Genomic DNA, 22,266 nt, shown 5'->3' on the forward strand with positions numbered 1-22,266 from the left:
CATAAATTTTGAAAAAGAATTAATCACTATTCAAATTCATGATCCAAACGTAGGATTAAGGTACATTGACAACATTATCATTCAAAAGATAACAATTGAATCACCGGGTTGAAACAAGGGAAGCTAATAAGTTTTTTTGAAGCAAAACAAATAAAATACAAAGAGAGTACTAATTAGTATATCAATTAGTATATTAACGAATTATGTGATATAATTTTAAATGTTTTGAATATTTGTAATTTGTATAATGGGTGAGTCTATAGTTTTGAAGTGACAACGTTCAAGCATAGTTGATATACTGATTGGTATACCAATTATTTCATGTAGCACTATTGTATTATTATTATCAACTAATATATATAATAGGAAAACCAAAAAAAAGAAGAAAACATGCATGGGGTTGTGAATTCAACATTGGTGAATGCAACACGGTGCCGTTTGGTTTCGATGGTATTGTTGCATACTAAGGCATTGATATTTCCTACTCGAACAGCCTCCATCAAATCGTGATAAAGAGCGTCATAAGTTTAAGCACAATTAAAATGTAAGTGTGTTCAGTTAATAAACACAAAAGCATTAGGCATTAAATTTTCAACCATCAAGGAACTTGGCATTAAATTCAATATATTTTCATATTTTTTTTTGTATTTATGTAATTTTTTTTATAAAAAAATTCATAAATATTTTACTTTTTAAGTATATATAGATTAAATGTATCTAAAAATTAAAAAAAAAAATTGACTAAAATATTACAAAAGTTTATTAAAAAAAATAAAAAATAAAAAATATGTTTGAAAACTCAAAACTAAACAAAGTTCTCTTAATAAAAAAATCATCCTCTTTCAAAAGAATGAAATTTTGAAAACATCCAATATTAATGATTTTTTATTCTTTTGTAACATATTTAGGGTGGGAAACCAAACACAAGAATTTTTTTTTTCTTTTTTTCAAAAATATGTCTTACATCAATTTCCTCAAACAAAAATATTGTAAATGGAAATCACCTTATTTGATTCCAATTTTCTGGAAATTGAATATTCACTGCTGGGAAAATGACTTTTAGCGGCGTTTTAAAAACGCCGCTATATGTATGAAAAACGCCGCTAATTCCTTTAGTGACGCTTATCACAAAACGTCGAGGACGCGGCCGTCGCTATAAGTTTATGACGCTTTAAAAACGTCGTAAAATTAATATAGGCGGCGTTTTTAAAAACGCCGCTAAATGCGATAAATAATAATAAAATGACATCATCCAATATTTAGCGACGTTTTTAAAACGCCGTGATAGATTTTTTTATTTTAAAAAAAATGTCCGTTGGCACTGTAGTGGCGTTTTGAAAAAACGCCGTTATAGCTCTTTTTTAAAAAAAAAAAATTCCTGAATCTGTTATATTTAACTAAAAAACATATCTGTAATAAAGCTAAAAAATAACAATAATATGAATAAAATTTTACAGCTACTTCAATATATTGACTAAATAAACATTACATGATTGTGTCTGAACCAAAATCAAACAACAAACACAATCAAAAAATAAAAAGAAAAAATAGATTAAGTCATTTGCTTGCACATGCAGATGCAATGGAATAGCCAAGCATATTACACATCATTACACTGCATCAGTAAATTTCCAAGCTTTGGATCAGTAAATTTCCATTTGTAGTTTGAAAATGAACTGGTCCATAGCTGTGATCCGTGATCCTAAAATAACTGCTGATGATGAATCTTCCGTGCCATGCTTGTCCTTGAGTGGTGTATGAGGACCACGAACAATGCATTTTGCTTTTGCTCCGTATTCAAGAGTAGAAATCGTCTTGTGCATCTCCTTGGGATCGGGGCTAGCACACAATATCATCAAAATCTTCGACTTATCATCCTCAAATGAATCCTAAAGACAAAAAAAAAAAAAAAATGAACACAACACAAGGATTTGAAAAATAAAGATTTAAAAAAAATCAGAAAACAGAATCATGTTAAACTTTATATGACAATATTATGACTGAAATTTACCTGCAAAAGCATAGTCAACTTGCTGTCTCTGAACGGCACGTGAGAATCACCATTTGCAATGGACTCTACCACTCTCTTTAGTGCTATATTTCCTTGGTTGATCTTTCCAGTCTGCACTTTCAATGGAAAATAAATTAATAATTTTACTAATTAAAACCTCGAATCAGTAGAAGGGACCTTCATAATTTTTCAGAAAGCTACGAATAGAGCATTGTTTAAAAATAATACCTGCATTTTGGCTTCCAAACCATTTTGACCAGCTTGCTCAATATTTTCAGAACCAGCCATGTCAACAAGCATAAGCTGTCCTCCCATAGTTGGGACATCAAGAATTACCTGTGAAAAAACAAAGAAGTGCATGTTCAAGTAAATAGGATTCCATGAATAAGGTATCCATCAAAAAGAGGCACAGAGAGAGAGAGAGAGATTCAAACCATGCAGTGGCTTCGAGAGCTCCTCTCATTGCAGAGTGTGCTTTTGACAATCCTTCGCTTCTCAACTTTTTGGATCTCTTTTGATATCTTTGCTGCTTCATTTCCACAGATAAAGGTTGCATTCTTCGCCTTCTTTCCCATCACTTCAAGTCTTACCTGCAAATGCAAAGTGAAGATTTGAAGTTACTAATAGAGAACAAAGTACCCACATAAGCACACATGGGCAAACAAGTGACCTAATGGTAAGAACGGTAGCATTTGTCCCATGGTCAGAGAAAATTGAACTACCAGCCTAATTCCAGGCTAACATAAGACAGACATCTAAGGAAGGATAAGGCCTATCATTCAATTGACAGAAACCAGAAAAACTGTGAATAAGTGTGAGTGCAAAACAAAAGAAATAAATCCTAAGAAGAATTATGCCTAGGTTGCATTCATGAAGTCCTTTTTCTCCTCAAACTCAACATCTTATGTTTCCATAATTCAACACAATAGACTCCAATCAATTTTTTCTTTGGTAGGCTGACGTAAACATCATAAAAAAGTATAGCTCAAAAAATGCAATCCTTTTACCCTCAAAATCAAAATGTGTGTGATAATTGGGAAATTTATCTGTTCATGCATACAGTTTGAAATGTCATCCCTAATCCCTTGTATGCTTTTGATTAAATGATTGCTCACCTCTTGTCTGCTTTTGTGTGGCTTGACTTGAGCTAGGACCTACAAAACACAGATACATGGCATGCCACAATCAGTAAATGTTTACCATTGCTAGCGAGTTAGAAATCACGCTGCAGCGTGTGTCAAAGAAGCATATTATCAGCACACCTGAGGTGAAGATGAGAAAGTTAAAATAGAACAAACATACAAGCATATAAGTGTATATCCACCAGCAAAGGACTTTCATTATTACAGTGAGCCGGTTCCCTCAACAACCATGATGACCAGAAGCTCTCAAGTAATTTTCATGAACATGTTTTCATGCAAGTGGGGCAAGAAAAAGTAATTCACGAGAATATTTAATGCTATAAAAATAAAACAAGTAAACAAGATTTTGATACTTAGTCAGATTTTTCAGGAAATTAGTGTTATGTATGTTAAAGTTGCTTTATTTGAAAAGCAACAGTGTTCTTTTGTTTCACTAGAAAATGGAATCTTTGGGAGAAACATCATAACAATTTGCATTGGACATGTACAATTTTGAGTATTGATGTTGGTATTTTTGATAAAGTAGTACATCTGACAATCCCCAGACCCCACAGTATGGGGAACCTCATGCATTAAGACTGCCGTTGTATGTAACGGCAGCAAACAGCATATTTTGGAAAATTTAACTGACTCTAAAAGTAAATATGAAATGAAGAAAGACAAATTTCTCCATTTTTAAGAATGTAACATAATGAGTGAGTATGCGGTCAACATAGCTTGGTCTTCCTTGCACCACTAACGTAATTTCTGTGCAACATTTTAAAAATAATTTTGAAGATTTAGCCACTAATACCAAATGGAGAATAAATGCCCCCCATTTCTGTTTAATGCAAATGTAACATCTAAAGAATTGATATTATTTCAGAAATTTAATGTATATACCTGAGTGGCTGTCCCAAAGCAGGTCCACGGGAAGGGAGGCGATGCAAGGAAGCTGCCTCTTGGAGTTGAATAAGTGATGCATAAGCACTATTTGGTTTCGAAATGAGCTGATCATGACTCCCGGTCTCCACTATCTTTCCACCTTGAACAACAGCTATTACATCTGCATTTCTAACAGTAGAAAGCCGATGGGCCACAACAATAGTTGTCCGTCCCACCATCACACGATCAAGTGCCTCCTGTACACTCTTCTCAGACTCCGCATCAAGAGCGCTTGTAGCTTCATCCAGCAGAAGTATTGAAGGATTCTTTACTATTGCTCGTGATATTGCAATTCTCTGCTTCTGTCCACCCGATAATTGTATTCCCCTTTCACCCACCTGCAAATGAACTTCAATTGTTACTCCTTTCACCCAGAATATAAAAATCCTCCCATCCTAATGTTCTCTTAGGCAATGTTTGGATCAAGGACTTGAGGAAGGATTTGCAGCGGGAAAGGAATTAAGAAAATAAAAGTGAATGAAATAGAAGATAAACTTTTGTCACATTTTCCTTGACTTTTCCTTTTCCTTTTCCTTTCCCTCTCCAAATTCTAATCCAAACACAGCTTTAAAGATTAAGATCACAACGTGCTAACTTTACAGTGTCAATTTTCAAATTTCATGTATATATATATACCAACAGTTCCATATACCTGGGTTTCCAATCTATCAGGAAGGTTGTTGATGAAAGTGATTGCCTCTGAAAGTTTCGCAGCACGTGTAATCTCTTCGAGGGTGGCATCGTCTTTCCCATAGAGAATGTTCTCCCTAATGGTTGTAGCAAAAAGTGCAGGCTCTTGATTAACCAACCCAATCTGTTGCCTGAGCCACTGGAGGTCAAGCTCTCTGATATCGGTTCCATCTAATAGTATCCGTCCAGAGAGAGGCTCGTAGAAGCGCTCAATCAAGGATACAACCGTGCTCTTTCCCGACCCACTTCCTCCCACAAGGGCTACAATCTTCCCAGAAGGTATGGGAAAAGCATACCTACACTCTAGAAAGTGTCACTGCCAAAGTTGCAGACCAATGTCATTTCACATGATTAATTATTATCACTTTATAATCAAATAGGCCCAAATTTTAATAGGTATGGGAAAAGCATAATAAACTTGCTTCCAATTTTATGTTAAATCTAACATACTGAAGAAACATCTAAACAGGCCCAAGATGTACAAGAAATCATGTTCACTGAAAATGCAAAATGGAGGCACCAGAAGTAACGAAGGACTTGTTCATATGCTACCTTCCAATTTCAATGGACCAACTCATAGATTCATCGAAATACAATAAGAGGCACAACGGACTAATTCAAAAAATTGCTTGAATAAAGAGAAAGGGGCAAAGACTTACAGTCCGGCAATGACAACATTGAGCATGGTAGTGAAAGAATCTCCTCCATTGGCAATGTTCTTATGAACAACAATGCTCGTATACCAAACAAGCAATGACCATGAAAGAAAAAGGACACAGTGCAAGGTGCCAAGCCCCAGGCCCTTGGCTAGTCCTGCTTTCCTCCCGTACTTGTAAGTGTCCAAGAGTGCTGCTCTATACAATCTCACTGCCTTTTCTTCTCCTGCAAATGCTTGAACTGTTCTCACATTTCCTATCACCTGAGAATTGCATAAAATGAGGAGAGAGAGAGAGAGAGAGAGAGAGAGAGAGAGAGAGAGATCTGTTCTACTAAACCGGGTGAATTACATTTCTATTCTATTCCTAATCATAACCCAACAGAGCACCAAATTGAGACATCTCCACAAAATGCACAAGAGAGGGCTAAAAATTAGAGATGAAGCAAATGCAAAGCCTCTGGACTTACATGGGGTATTATTGAATTTGACAATGTTCACTTCAAGATTTTTATTCATCTGAGCAAAAACAAATTGCATGTGTACAGTGCGGATATTATATATAACTAGAAGTAGGCACATATTGCGATAGTTATCTAAAAGATCATACCAAGGGTACACTAATTCATCATTCATGCAACTATAGTTACCTGCTCAAGTGGAAAATATCAAGCAAAGTTCATACATACCAGCTGAAACAGAGCCATGTGATGTACTACCGCTACGTGATGTGGTAGGAAGACTGCCTAGTGGATGCCATGATGCCGGTGGATCGGGTATGACTTTCGTCTTGAGTGTGGTCTGAGTCTCATCTGAACTAGAACTACTAGAGCTTGATTGCTCGCTTTCACCAGAAGAATGGTCAGAGCTAGAACTCATAGATAATATCTATAAAAAAACTACAAACATAAGAGTAAGGACATAATAATCTATAAATATCTACTGCATTCAAAACAAAATAAGAGTACATGAAAGGTAAAAATAGCCACAAAGGTACAAAAGCAAAGATTTTATTAACTTTTATTACAAGTTGGTTAAAAGGCCCCAACAAAATGAGGGACAACCATGTACACACGATGTAAAAGAGGTATATGTAATTAGAAGCATTGTTCCTTCTCTATTTTTTGCAAAGATTGGGGTATAATGGCATCCAAGCATGTGATTAACAAAGTATTCCCCCCCAATTATGCAGGGTGTGGCTCCAAAGTTTTCAACTTGATTTGTAAAGAAAAGCATGTGTGTAGGATACATTAATTCGAATAACTCTATTTCAGATTATAGAATGGAGGGAGAAAATTTGAAAACTACATATATTGACTGTATTCGACGTAGTCTAATCTGAGCTACTTAGTTGAAATAATAATCTCCACTTGAAATGCATCAACATTTTGAACTCAGTGATATCTCTTATCAATCTTTTGAAGTTTTATCTTGTTGTAATGACATCTACTTTTGACAGGAAAATATTCGAAAGCAGCAATTCTTGGCAGTGGGGTGCACAAATCAGGTAATGAACTTACTAAGAGAGCCAGTAATACTCACCCAATTGTGCTCTTATTATGTTCATGTTAAATATGATTTCGAGCTAGTCATATCTTGCAGTTCCAAAATGGCATGCATCTGCCTTTCAGCTTGGGTGTTGAGCAACAGGTTCGACATTTGAAGGAGCCAAACTTGCCTCCCAAAAGGTGAGTGGCATGTCAATCAAGCATCAGATTTGTTTTGCATGCATGAAAACATGCTCTGTTAAAAGTTATTATGCTCTGTTAATCAAGATTCATTTCAAATGTCAGTCTCATTACAAAACTAAATCTAAACCACACCATCAGTCAATATTCTAGATAAATTTCAAAACAATTTTCTAGTTTCTTAGCTTTTCTGTTATTGTAGACGAAAGATTCCTAGCAAAAAGTAATCAATAATATTCAAAAATCACATGCAAGAGATAGCAAGAGAGAAAGAGGCCCCCTGAATCTCTAAATCACAGAGCTGAACTGACAGAGATAACTAGGGTTTAGACAGCACAGAGAGCGAGAGAGAGAAAGGGGGAGAGAGAGAGAGTAGCTCACCGATCTGAATCGATTTTGAGAGAGAACTTCGAAATGGCTCGGATGAATCACCGATCTGAATCGATTTTGAGAGAGAACTTCGAAATGGCTCGTATGAATCGCCGATCTGAATCGATTTTGAGCGAGAACTTCGAACAGTGCAGAGAGGGCGAGAGAGACGGAGAGAGAGAGACCGCGAAAGTGAGAGTGAGAGTGAGAGTGAGAGCGCGAGAGTGAGATTGAGATTTTCGCTTATACTGCTATCATATTCAAAATAAAGGTGAAACAGGAGAGAAGGAGGGGGTTGAACAAAAGACCATTCCAAGGCGTTTAAAAAACGTCTTTGATTCTTGAAACGGTGCCGTTTCAATTACAGCAAAACAAGACGTTTCTAAAACGCCGTTAAATATTAGAAACAATGGCGTTTTAAAAAACGCCGTTAAAAAAACGCCGCCTAACACCATATTTCCTGTAGTGATTTTTGTTTTGTGTTTTTTTTTTTCAGTGATTTTTTTAATATTTTAAGCAATTTTCTTTTATTTTTATATTTTAGATAAACTTAATATAAATACAATTAAGAAGTATAATATTCGTGAAAAAAAATCTTTAGGAAATTCACTAAATACCAAAAATATAAAAATATATACACATATACATGCATATGAAAATTTAGTATATTTTCATATTCTTGTGTATTTATTGATATTTTAAAATATTTTTTTTATAAATATTTTATTGGGATTTTTATTGATAAATCTCATTTAGAAGTGTTTTAACTCAAGAAGTTTATGAAGGAATTTTTTAACCCATTTAATCCCATGTATGTATAGTTTTATTCCATAAAGTCATTTTTCTTGATTTACACTATTTTCTTGGACACTTATGCCCTTATATTTAATTTTGATACCTTTACAAATATTTTTTGAACGGTTAGCAATTTTATGATGTGAACATTCAAATTTTAAAATTCACATTGGTAGGAATGTAAAATTGGCCCGTGGGCGGCCCGAAAACCCGCCCGCGAGCTGGGGCAGGCCCGGCCCGTTGACAATGTGAATATTCACATTGACATGTTAACATTCACATTAATAGGAGTGTAAAATTGGCCTACATCCTGTGGCGGCGCGAAACCCCCCCGCGGCCCATGGGCGGCCTAGGGCAGGCCTGGTCCGGCCCGTTGACAATGTGAATATTCACATTGACATGTTAACATTCACATTGATAAGAATATAAAATTGGCCCACGGCCCATGGGCGGCCAAAAGCCCGCCCGCCGCCCGGGGCGAGCCCGGCCCGGCCCGTTGACAATGTGAATATTCACATTGACATGTTAACATTCACATTGATAGGAGTGTAAAATTAGCCCGCGCCTCGTGGCTGCCGGAATCCCGCCCACGGCCCATGGGCCGCCCGGGGCGGGCCCGGCCCGGCCTGTTAACAATGTGAATATTCACATTGACATGTTAACATTCACATTGATAGGAATGTAAAATTAGCCCGCGTCTCGTGGCTGCCGGAAACCCGCCCACGGCCCATGGGCCGCCCGGGGCGGGCCTGGCCCAGCCTGTTGACAATGTGAATATTCACATTGACATGTTAACATTCACATTGATAAGAGTATAAAATTGGCCAGCGGCCCAGAGCGGGCCCGACCCGGCCCGTTGACAATGTGAATATTCACATTGATATGTTAACATTCACATTAATAAAAGTGTAAAATTGGCCCGCGGCCCATGGGCGGCCCGAAGCCCGATCGCAGCCCGAGGCTGGCTTGGCCCGACTCGTGACAATGTGAATATTCACATTGACATGTTAACATTAACATTGATAGGAGTGTAAAATTTGTCTGCTACTTGAAGCTTGCCTATGGCTCGGGGTAGGCCCGGCCCGTTGACAATGTGAATATTTACATTGACATGTTAAAATGGACGTTGATAGGAATGTAGAATTGGCCCGCAGCCCATGGGCTGCCCAAAGCCTGCCCACGGCCCCGGGCAGGCTCGTTTCGGTCCGGGCCCGAGCATGTCTGAGACTCTAGGTTAGGGCCTAGGTCAACACTTTGAAGCCCGGCCCGGCCCATCGGCCAGCTTAAGGCCCATTCAAGGCTCGGTCCGAGGCCTAGCCCGCCTGTGGCGCAATGTATTTTTTTGTGGAAAATAATAAAATTTTGGTAGAAAAAATTAAAAAGAATTAAAAAAAAATGGCTAGGCCTGCCCAAGCATGACCTAAGCTCGAGGCTAGGCCCAGGCCCACTGGCTCGACCTGAGGCTCGATCCATCGGCCCGTCTAAAGCCCGAATACCCTTGTGCCAAGCCTAGGGCCTGGGCCTAATTTTTGGCCCGTGGGCCGGCCCGACCCGGCTCGGGAAAGGCTCGTTTGGGCCCAGGCTCAAGCCTAGTCTGAGACCCTAGGCTAGGGCCTAGGGCATCACTTTGAAACCCGGCCTGGCCCATCAGCCCGGTTAAGGCCCATTCAAGACTCTCTCCGAGGCCCAGCCTGAGCCGAGGCCTAGTGTCTTTTTTTGTGAAAAATAATAAAATTTTGGTAGAAAAAATTAAAAAGAAATAAAAAAAAATGGCCAGGCCTGCCTCGGGCTGCCCACGGGTTGTGGGCGGGTTTCGGGCCACTACGAGGCACGGGCTAATTTTACACTCCTATCAATGTGAATGTTAACATGTCAATGTGAATATTCACATTGTCAACAGGCCGTGTCACGACCCAAACCCGGCCCTATGGGTTTAGCACCGTAACCGACCAATAATCCGAGATTACCGAAGGCCTACTTAACAGTAGTACAGTAAAACAGAGTTCAGGGCCCAGCGGAAGCCAATACAGTAAATAAATAATGTCCATTGAGCTGTGACAGCTTGTATGCCAAAAAGATTTTTCATGCATTCACACATACAAACAGTACAGTCTATACAAAATTTACAGTCACACAGTACAGGGACCTAATCCCTTGATCACAGTACAGTTAGCAGCTGACAGTCTATACAGTAATCCAAACAGTATGGGGACAGACGGGGGGAAACAAAACACCCCAAAGCCATAGCATGGCAACTCAGAACCTCTCAGTGAGGCACAAAGGTTGGCTTGACAAAACTGGAGTCTAACCCACGTTCCTAGCTCCGATCTGGTGGCTGAGCACCTACATATATATAAAAACAGTGAGCTAAAGCCCAGTGAATAACATAATGCGTAAAGAGGTCAAGAATGAAATGTCCTTACAGTAATGAAAGCAGTTCATTAAACAATACTTCAGTCTTTCAGTCAGAACAGTTATTCAGTCATATGTGGTACATCCATTAGCATAGCAGTAAACAGTAGGTCTTAAAGACCGAACAGTAATGATGGCCATCAATCAGTAAACAGTAGTGGTTCCACGAGGGAACCGACAGAGATCTCTGTAACAGTAGCAGTATATAACAGTTGCTAAGGATGCCACAATACATTTCAGAATATAGGACATACATTCAAACGATTAACAATAATTACTTCAGAAAACAGTTCCGTTAAACAGTCGGAAAACATTCTCAGTTGAACATATCTTTACACAATTGTTACTCACAGAGTTTGGGCTACAGTATGGTAGAGCGTGTCTCCCCAGTCGCCAACCCTACACAGTTCACAGGTTGAACACACACTAAGCTACACAGTTGGGAAATTTCATAACTTAATCCCTAATTTGCCTTGGTGTGTTCTACATCTATATCCTCAACAAGATATCTTAAACTATGTCTAAGAATGCCTAGAATGAGATGAGGATGCAAAGATATACTCAAAAAGCAGTTTCAGAATATTCAGAAAAACAGAGTCCCGCTCGAGCGCAGGATTACCTGCTGGAGCGGACATGCAACAAAGGTACACGCTCGAGCGTAAACTTTCACGCTCGAGCGTACTGTAAAAGTACTGGATGGGTGAAATCTCCGCTTGACGCCCGCTCGAGCTTGAGACACATGATTCCGCTCGAGCACCCAATCCTCCGCTCGAGCGGACTGTAAAACAGTGGAGAGGTACTGGATGCTCGGATTCCACGCTCAAGCGGCACTATCCCCCGCTCGAGCGGAAGTGCAAAATCTAGAAATTCCAAATTGCACCTCCAAGCCAAAAACCAAGTTCAAAAGCATCAAAACCGATCCTCTTGGGCCCATTTTCTGGAAAACTCTTATAAACACATGGAATAACATGATTCAAAGCTCAATTTGAGAAATCAAAGCCCAAGGGAGTTTAATTCAAACTCAAATTCAAACCATTTTTCAAGAACAAGATGAACATGCAAACATGCATGAAATTTAAACAACTTTGAAGCTCAATTTGATGCTCTAAGGAGACAATTGATCTAAAAACAAGTTGAAAACATGGACCATTACAAAATTATGGACATGCATGTACCATTTTACCATGAATTCAACTCAAAACTCATCAATTCAAACATGCATGCATGAATTATGCTCTATATCAACATGTATGAACTAAAACATGACATAGCTCTACAATTTAACATGGACCATGCAAGAATTAGCTTAAACACAAGACTGAGAAGATGAAATCCTTACCTAAGTCTTGAGTTAGAAGACTAGGAGCTCAAATATGCAATCTATACTTCAATTACCAAGCAATTCAAGATGAACAATTCAATCTCTCACTCTCTCTCCCTCTTGGTCGACTATGGAAAGGAGAAAGGCTGAGCAATGTTTTGATTTAAGTGTATAAGTGTATACAAGGCCCAAAGGTGTGTGAGATAGTGGCCACTAAGTGTGGCAAAATGGTAATTACGACAACTATTGCAATTTAACTCGTTTTAATCTAATTTAATCATACCTAATCAGTTTTCAGATAATTACACCATAAAATCACATAAATTATGATGATCATAAAACTTCAATCAATTCTGGATTCGGCCGCCGATAAGGCCTTCAATTAGCAGTTTAAACATAAAACACAAACAGATCAAATAATCAATCAAACAGATAGAATACAATTTAATATACACACTCAGTCAATTCAGTTCCAGTTTTCAGTCAGTCAGTTCAGTACTTTAACCGGTCCAATTATCAGTCATAATCAGTTCAGTTTAACGGTAATCAATGTTTATCGGTAATCGGCCAGTCATTAATCGGTAAACAGTAGGAGGGTTGTTACATTCTCCCCTTCTTATAAAGAGTTTAGTCCTCTAAACTCGAGTTACCTTCATTCTGGAAGAAGACAGGGTTCAGTGGAAACAGTTCAGGATATCTTTTAGCCATGTCATCTTTCCTTTCCCAAGTGGCATACACACCACCATGGTCTTGCCAGTCAACTTTCACTAGCGGGATCTCCTTGTTCCTCAGTTTCTTGATCCGTCTGTTTACAATCTGTATAGGCCGTTCCTCTTAAGTGTAGTCATCACTTAACACTACCCGAGTAGGCTCAATTACATGGAAGGGATCCCGGAGATAATCTCTTAACATCGAAATGTGGAAAACGTTATGCATGTGCTCCATTTCAGGAGGGAGCGCAACTTGATACGCCACCGGATTAATTTTCTCGATAATCTCATACGGTTCGACATATCTTGGCGTTAACTTGCCTTTGACTCCAAAACGAGTCTGGCCCTTCATTGGTGTCACTTTCACAAAAACATGATCACCCACTTCATACTCTCTGTCCCGTCTTCTGACATCCGCATAACTCTTCTGTCGACTCTGAGCAGTTTTCAATCTCTGTTGCATCAGTTTCACTTTCTTAGTTGTTTCATAAACAATCTCGGGCTCGAGCAAAGGCCCGTCTCCAACTTCTGCCCAGCAAATCGGAGATCTACATTTTCTGCCATACAATGCCTCGAAATGCGCCATACCAATACTCGAATGGTAACTGTTGTTGTAGGCGAATTCAGCCAAAGGTAAATGGCTTTCCCAGTTTCCCTGAAAATCAAGGACACACATTCTCAGTAAATCCTCCAGAGTTTGGATGGTCCTTTCTAACTGTCCATCTGTCTGAGGATGATAGGCACTACTCAGCCTCAATTCAGTACCCAATGCAGTCTGTAGACTTTGCCAAAACCTCGATGTAAACTTCGAATCCCTATCAGAAACAATAGACACAGGCACTCCATGCAGTCTCACAATTTCATCAATATAGATAACAGCCAATTTGTCCGCATTATAGATTGTCTTGACAGGTAAGAAGTGAGCAGATTTGGTTAGTCTATCAACAATAACCCAAATTGAATCCATACCTTTCCTGGAGCGAGGTAACCCAACGATAAAATCCATCGTGATATGCTCTCATTTCCACTCTGGTATGGGTAGGGGTTGCAATAATCCGGCAGGTCGTTGATGTTCAGCTTTGACTTGTTGACAATGAAGACATTTGGACACAAAGTCGGCAATTTCTTTCTTCATTCCTGGCCACCAGAAATTCTGTTTCAGATCTTGGTACATTTTCGTATTCCCCGGGTAGATAGACAATTTTGAATTGTGGCCCTCTTGCAGAACTCTTCTTTTCAGTTCAGTGTCATTCGGCACACACAGTCTTTCTTGAAATTTCAGTACATTGTTCTCGAATTTGAAACCCGGTCTCGGCTTAGACTCTCTTTTTTCGATGATCTTCTTCAAGAAGTCATCCTGTTGTTGTTTCTCTTTAATTTCTTCTATCAAGGCTGGTTGAGCAGAGATAGCGTCTAGCGTTCCACCTTGTTCTCTCAAAACAACTTCAATTTCAAAATTTTCAAGGTCACCAAGCAGCTCTTTCTGTCCGGTGAGCAAACAAGCTAAGTTGGCAATTGACTTTCGGCTCAATTCATCGGCCACAGTATTGGCTTTTCCCGGATGGTACAAAATCTGTAGATCGTAGTCTTTGATCAGTTCTAGCCATCTGCGCTGTCTCATATTTAGTTCCTTCTATGTGAGGAAATATTTTAAGCTCTTGTGGTCAGTGTATACTTCACATGTCGCCCCATACAGATAGTGACGCCAAATTTTCAGCGCAAACACCACCGCAGCAAGTTCCAGGTCATGGGTCAGGTAGTTCTTTTCATGTGGTCTCAACTGTCGGGAGGCATAAGCAATAACTCTCCCATTCTGCATTAAAACACACCCCAAACCCTTATGAGAAGCATCACTAAATACAGTATAACCATCCGTACCTGAAGGTAAAGTCAAAACCGGCGCAGTCACAAGTCGAGTTTTCAATTCTTGGAATGCTGATTCCCTTTGGTCAGTCCAGTCAAATGATATCCCCTTCTGTGTCAGTTGAGTTAACGGCAAGGAAATTTTGGAGAAATCTTTGACAAATCTTCTGTAATACCCAGCCAATCCCAAAAAGCTTCGGACTTCAGTCACATTTGTTGGTCTAGGCCAGTTCACTACAGCTTCAATTTTCTGCGGATCAACGGAAATTCCATTTTTGCTAACAACATGCCCCAAAAACATAACATTGTCAAGCCAAAATTCACATTTAGACAGTTTAGCATACATTTTCTGTTCTCTTAGGGTCTGCAGGGCAAGTCTCAGATGATGTTCATGTTGTTCTATACTTTTGGAGTAAATCAATATGCCATCAATAAATACTACAATGAAATCATCAAGGTATGGTTTAAAAATTCTGTTCATGAGGTCCATAAAAGCAGCAGGGGCATTCGTGACTCCGAACGGCATAACTAAAAATTCATAATGGCCATACCTCGTTCTAAAAGCAGTTTTATCAATGTCTTCCGGTTTAACCTTCAGTTGATGATACCTCGATCTGAGATCAATCTTGGAAAACACTTGTGCACCCTGTAACTGATCAAATAAATCATCAATACATGGCAATGGGTATTTATTTTTCACAGTTACCTTGTTCAATTCACGGTAATCAATGCACAGTCTCAGCGAGCCATCTTTCTTCTTTACAAACAAAACCGGTGCACCCCACGGTGAAGTACTGTGCCTGATAAAATTCTTGTCTAACAGTTCTTGCAATTGCACTTTCAACTCCTTCAGTTCAGTTGGGGCCATTCTGTAAGGAGCTTTCGATATCGGCTGTGTACCCGGAATTACATCAACGGTAAATTCAATCTCCCTGTCAATCAAATCCCCTAGCAGATCATCTGGAAATACATCTGGGAATTCCCTGACTATAGGAATACAATTCACATCAGTTTTAACACTATCATCAGTAGACACAGTTAGCACAGAACACAGATATCCTTTACACCCCTTTCTAATTAATTTAACGGCTTTCACTGACGAAATCAAATACGGAGGGGGTACTACTCCACTCCTATTAAACACAAATTCAGGCAAGCTAGGTGGACGGAAAACAACTTGCTTGGTCACACAATCAATAGTGGCATGATATTTTTGTAACCAATCCATCCCCAATATTACATCAAAATGATCAATGTTCAATGGCAATAAATCAATAAACAGATGCATATCCCCAACAATAATTTCACATGTAGGGTACATATAAGCACATGTAATGGATCCTCCTACGGGTGATGATACGGCTAGCAGATAGTTCATGGGTTCTAAGGGTCTATTCAATTTCTGTGAGAAAGCATGCGATACATAAGAATGTGTAGATCCCGAATCAATCAATACATATGCATTTTGTGTACAAATAGAGAGGATACCTAACACAACGGTTTCAGTATTTTGCACGTCTCCCGGTACTAGGGCGAACACTCGGCCCTGCCTCATAGGCTCTTTCCCGGTAGCTTTGGGGTTAGGCTTTGCTGCTACAGTTGATGCTGCCACGCTTGGTGCAGCTTTACTACTGGCTTGTGGAGCAGAGGGGCAGTCTTTAACCATGTGACCCACCTTGCCACACCTGTAACAGGCTCCAGATATTTTGTAGCAGACCCCTTTGTGCTTCTTGCCACACTCAGAATAGTGTGGTATGAACCCACTCCCTTGGCTGGGGCTAGTTGTTGACCCCGTATTCTGTTTTTTGTTGGCCGGGTTGTGCTTGCCTTTCTTAAATTTAAAACCCTGCCTCTTACCACGCCATTCCGACGTTGGTGTTTCAGTTTTCAGTGCTTCAATGTTTGACTCGGCCATCAATGCCCGGTCGAGAACACCCACAAAAGTCGGTAGTTTCAAAACATTTATTCGGTCAAGTATTGCAACATTAAGGCCACCCTCAAATTTTCTGGCCTTCTTGTAGTCAGTGTCCACCATGTGTGGTGCATATCTGGCAAGTTCAGTAAATTTTGTTTCATATTCCGCAACGGACATCGTGCCCTACTTCAGCTGTTCAAATTCAGTCACTTTTCTATCCCTGACACATTGAGGGAAATACTTTTCAAAGAAGGCTCCTTTGAACTGAGCCCAAGTCATAACTGTATTTTCATTACGGATAAGCATCCACCACCTTCTAGCTTCTTCCTGCAGAGTAAAAGTGGCTAACAGTACCTTGTGTGCTTCAGAGCACGGGAACACCTCAAATAATTTCTCTGTCTCAAGAACCCATGCTTCAGCTTTTAACGGTTCGAGGCCTCCCTGAAAGGACGGCAGTTTCATTTTGCTGAATTTATGGGTGAGAGCAATAATATCCCCATCATTCATATTCGCATTAGGTTCCGGCTGTACCGGAGAAGGAGGTGGGGGCTGTTGATTCTGTTGTTGTTCAAGTCTAGCAGTTATCAGTTCCATCATTCTTTCCATTCTTTCCATTCTTGCCTCGGTAGATGAGGATTCAGGTTCATTTGCATTGTTTGCATTGTCCATTTCACTATAAGCAGTTATGACAGTTTTAACAATTGTAACATAAACAGTTGCATATTTAGACAGTTATCACATCAACATGTATTTAGTCATAACATAGCCACACACTTTTCAGGTTCATGAAATGCCCTAATCACTTTTCTGGGACACCCTATAGCTCATTTGGACACGTGTGTGCGGTATGACTCGTGGTTAAGTATCGCTCTGATACCACTCTATCACGACCCAAACCCGGCCCTATGGGTTTAGCACCGTAACCGGCCAGTAATCCGAGATTACCAAAGGCCTACTTAACAGTAGTACAGTAAAACAGAGTTCAGGGCCCGGCGGAAGCCAATACAGTAAATAAATAATGTCCATTGAGCTGTGACAGTCTGTATGCCAAAAAGATTTTTTATGCATTCACACATACAAACAGTACAGTCTATACAAAATTTACAGTCACACAGTACAGGGACCTAATCCCTTGATCACAGTACAGTTAGCAGCTGACAGTCTATACAGTAATCCAAACAGTATGGGGACAGACGGGGGGAAACAAAACTCCCCAAAGCCATAGCATGGCAACTCAGAACCTCGCAGTGAGGCACAAAGGTTGGCTTGACAAAACTGGAGTCTAACCCACGTTCCTAGCTCCGATCTGGTGGCTGAGCACCTACATATATATAAAAACAGTGAGCTAAAGCCCAGTGAATAACATAATGCGTAAAGAGGTTAAGAATGAAATGTCCTTACAGTAATGAAAGCAGTTCATTAAACAATACTTCAGTCTTTCAGTCAGAACAGTTATTCAGTCATATGTGGTACATCCATTAGCATAGCAGTAAACAGTAGGTCTTAAAGACCGAACAGTAATGATGGCCATCAATCAGTAAACAGTAGTGGTTCCACGAGGGAACCGACAGAGATCTCTGTAACAGTAGCAGTATACAACAGTTGCTAAGGATGCCACAATACATTTCAGAATATAGGACATACATTCAAACGATTGACAATAATTACTTCAGAAAACAGTTCCGTTAAACAGTCGGAAAACATTCTCAGTTGAACATATCTTTACACAATTGTTACTCACAGAGTTTGGGCTATAGTATGCTAGAGCGTGTCTCCCCAGTCGCCAACCCTACACAGTTCACAGGTTGAACACACACTAAGCTACACAGTTGGGAAATATCATAACTTAATCCCTAATTTGCCTTGGTGTGTTCTACATCTATATCCTCAACAAGATGTCTTAAACTATGTCTAAGAATGCCTAGAATGGGATGAGGATGCAAAGATATACTCAAAAAACAGTTTCAGAATATTCAGAAAAACAGAGTCCCGCTCGAGCGCAGGATTACCCGCTCGAGCGGACATGCAACAAAGGTACACGCTCGAGCGTAAACTTTCACGCTCGAGCGTACTGTAAAAGTACTGGACGGGTGAAATCTCCGCTCGACGCCCGCTCGAGCTTGAGACACATGATTCCGCTCGAGCGCCCAATCCTCCGCTCGAGCGGACTGTAAAACAGTGCAGAGGTACTGGATGCTCGGATTCCACGCTCGAGCGGCACTATCCCCTGCTCGAGCGGAAGTGCAAAATCTAGAAATTCCAAATTGCACCTCCAAGCCAAAAACCAAGTTCAAAAGCATCAAAACCGATCCTCTTGGGCCCATTTTCTGGAAAACTCTTATAAACACATGGAATAACATGATTCAAAGCTCAATTTGAGAAATCAAAGCCCAAGGGTGTTTAATTCAAACTCAAATTCAAACCATTTTTCAAGAACAAGATGAACATGCAAACATGCATGAATTTTAAACAACTTTGAAGCTCAATTTGATGCTCTAAGGAGCCAATTGATCTAAAAACAAGTTGAAAACATGGACCATTACAAAATTATGGACATGCATGTACCATTTTACCATGAATTCAACTCAAAACTCATCAATTCAAACATGAATGCATGAATTATGCTCTATATCAACATGTATGAACTAAAACATGACTTAGCTCTACAATTTAACATGGACCATGCAAGAATTAGCTCAAACACAAGACTGAGAAGATGAAATCCGTACCTAAGTCTTGAGTTAGAAGACTAGGAGCTCAAATATGCAATCTATACTTCAATTACCAAGCAATTCAAGATGAACAATTCAATCTCTCACTCTCTCTCCCTCTTGGTCGACTATGGCAAGGAGAAAGGCTGAGCAATGTTTTGATTTAAGTGTATAAGTGTATACAAGGCCCAAAGGTGTGTGAGATAGTGGCCACTAAGTGTGGCAAAATGGTAATTACGGCAACTATTGCAATTTAACTTGTTTTAATCTAATTTAATCATACCTAATCAGTTTTCAGATAATTACACCATAAAATCACATAAATTATGATGATCATAAAACTTCAATCAATTCTGGATTCGGCCGCCAATAAGGCCTTCAATTAGCAGTTTAAACATAAAACACAAATAGATCAAATAATCAATCAAACAGATAGAATACAATTTAATATACACACTCAGTCAATTCAGTTCCAGTTTTCAGTCAGTCAGTTCAGTACTTTAACCGGTCCAATTATCAGCCATAATCAGTTCAGTTTAACGGTAATCAATGTTTATCGGTAATCAGCCAGTCATTAATCGGTAAACAGTAGGAGGGTTGTTACAGGCCGGGCCGGGCCGGGCTCGCCTTGGGCCGCTGGCCAATTTTATACTCTTATCAATGTGAATGTTAACATGTCAATGTGAATATTCACATTGTGAACAGGCCGGGCCGGGCAGGCCCCGTGCTGCCACGGGCTGTGGGCGGGTTTCGGGCAGCCACGAGGCGCGGGCTAATTTACACTCCTATCAATGTGAATCTTAACATGTCAAATGTGAATATTCACATTGTCAATGGGCCGGGCTCGCCCCTGGCTGTGGGCGGGCTTTTGGCCGCCCATGGACCGCAGACCAATTTTATACTCTTACCAATGTGAATGTTAACATGTCAATGTGAATATTCACATTATCATCGGGCCGGATCGGACCCGTCTCGGGCCGCCCATGGGCCGCGGGCGGGTTTCGCGTTGCCACGGGACGTGAGCCAATTTTACACTCCTATTAATGTGAATGTTAACATGTCAATGTGAATATTCACATTGTCCATGGGTCGGGCCCGCCCCGGCCTAACTCGAATTTTTCCGGGTACCCACGAGGATCGACATGGGTCGGGCCCCTACATATTGATGATATGATCATTCACATTGACGGTGTGAACATTCACATTACGGGTATTTTGGTAATTATGTCACTCATATGACTTATTGAAACATAAGAAAATAATGTGAACTAAATAGAACATAAGTAGATGAAAAGGGTATTTTGGTTTTCTTATCTCAAATAGAATCTAATGGAATAGTCAACAAGAATATAGGTTGAATGGAATAAAGCTCTTAGAAAGTGGATTTATCAAAAAAGCTCCCTATTTTATTTTTAAGTATATCTAGGCCAGGTGCATCTAAAAAGTTAAAAAAAAAAAAAGTATTTAAAATATTAAAGGGGGGGGGGAACTACATGTAGATGAGAGTTCGGGAAAAAAATTATCAACACATGGAGGGGTACAAGTGACACTTGCACCCTCACAATTTTTCATTTGCACCCCACCACAGACACATTTGCACCCATATGCATTTGTAATTTTTTTTTCAACTCCCACATGCATGTAGTTTTCCCTAAAAAAAATTTACTAAAAATAAAAAAACACCAAAAATAAAAACTCAATTTTCAAAAAATTGAAACCAAACATACAAAAAAAAATTTGTTTTAGTTTTTTGCTCAGAGAAAAGGTTGCATCCCAAACTAAAATAAAAGTAATTAGTTGATATGCTTTTCAATATGAAGATTATAAATCAAGTAGCAAGAGTAATGATGAATGCAGACTCTAAATAAATTGGAGCAAAAATTACAAAATGCCGAATTAGAAATTTAAACAAACTCACAAATTTCGGATTGTTTACTTCACAACAAAGTGCGCGCTCACCCAACAAAGCATGGAACGACAGATTGAAGACGACAACAAAAGACAAGTGAGAGAGACAGGTTTTTAAGGATTTTGAGGGGCCCCTATATAGGAAAGCATTTACTTCTAGATTAGGCCCACATCATCATTATCATCATCTTCTGCTTCTTCCCTCTTTTATTTTATTTTTTTATTTTATATATATATATATATATATAAAATTTTTAGGCCATATTTATTATTGTTTTTAAAGTAAGGTATGGTGGCTTAACCTTTTGGTTAGTCCCTTTTCCTTATTAATTATTATTTTTTTAAATGTAAATTACACTAACGTCTTTTGAATTTTAAAGAAAATATAGCAAGATCTATAATTTTAATACAATTACACAGATCTTACTTTTAATAAAGTTAATTAACTTCTTTTTTCTGTTTCTTTTGTCTTGTTTGTTGGTTTCTCACCAACTGGCGCTTGGAGCTTCTGTTAGCTCCAAGCTCCTCTTTATTGATGTTCTGTATCTTTTTTTGGTTACTTTCATCAATAAAGATTTTCTTTGCCGATCAAAAAAAAAAAAATAAAATAAATAAAGTTAATGAGACCAAAACAAATACATAATAGAAGATACAATGATAAACAATATAAGGGTTTGTTTGGCATGCCTTTTGGGGCTAAAATAGTCATATAAGACAAAATATGCTATTTTAATCAAATAGAACAAAATATCACATCCAATTCATAATTATTTAATTTTTCTCTCACAAAAGTCAAAAAAGCCAAAAAGTCTATCCCAAACGAGACTTTTTAACCACAGGCTAAAATAACCAATTCAAAAAGTTAATCTACATCCCAAACGAGCTCTTAAATGTAAATGCCAATGTTAATGTAAAAGAGATAACAACATTACTTTTCATTTATACGATTAATGAATTTCTTATGGAAAGAGAGACAAATGTTATATGAAAAAAAACCTTAAGGGAATTCAGTATAATTATGTAACACTTGTGAAATTTACTATATTTTTTAAAAACATCTGGAGAAAGGTTAGTGTAATTTACACTTTATTTATTGTCCAAACTTCCTACTTACCACATGATAAAGGTTAAAAAAATATTTAATTCTACCAT

The 22,266-nt window shown here is 38.9% G+C and overlaps 1 protein-coding gene across 5 annotated transcripts; it reads right to left on the minus strand.

The window, feature by feature from the left end:
• Positions 1-1,440: 1,440 nt before the first annotated feature.
• LOC114290640 (kinesin-like protein KIN-10A) lies at positions 1,441-7,927 on the minus strand. Of its 5 annotated transcripts, none has more exons than XM_082902218.1 (6): positions 6,112-7,927; positions 3,127-3,165; positions 2,446-2,601; positions 2,240-2,347; positions 2,012-2,122; positions 1,441-1,889 (listed from the first exon to the last, which is right to left on the minus strand). In XM_082902218.1, exons 1-6 carry the CDS (start codon positions 6,127-6,129, stop codon positions 1,644-1,646), a joined length of 678 nt encoding a protein of 225 aa, XP_082758344.1. In that variant the 5' UTR covers positions 6,130-7,927; the 3' UTR covers positions 1,441-1,643. The 5 variants fall into 5 exon arrangements, with proteins under 5 accessions (XP_082758344.1, XP_082758343.1, XP_082758342.1 ...); XM_082902217.1 differs by lacking the exons at positions 1,441-1,889; positions 2,012-2,122; positions 2,240-2,347 and adding exons at positions 4,036-4,415; positions 4,730-5,063; positions 5,427-5,686 and having other exon boundaries at positions 2,503-2,601; positions 6,112-7,603; XM_082902216.1 differs by lacking the exons at positions 1,441-1,889; positions 2,012-2,122; positions 2,240-2,347; positions 2,446-2,601; positions 3,127-3,165 and adding exons at positions 3,176-3,470; positions 4,036-4,415; positions 4,730-5,063; positions 5,427-5,686 and having other exon boundaries at positions 6,112-6,310; positions 6,965-7,613.
• Between the last annotated feature and the right edge of the window lie 14,339 nt (positions 7,928-22,266).

This window comes from Camellia sinensis, chromosome 13 (genome assembly GCF_055761805.1).
Source record: "Camellia sinensis isolate YWXY chromosome 13, ASM5576180v1, whole genome shotgun sequence".
NCBI lineage: Eukaryota > Viridiplantae > Streptophyta > Magnoliopsida > Ericales > Theaceae > Camellia > Camellia sinensis.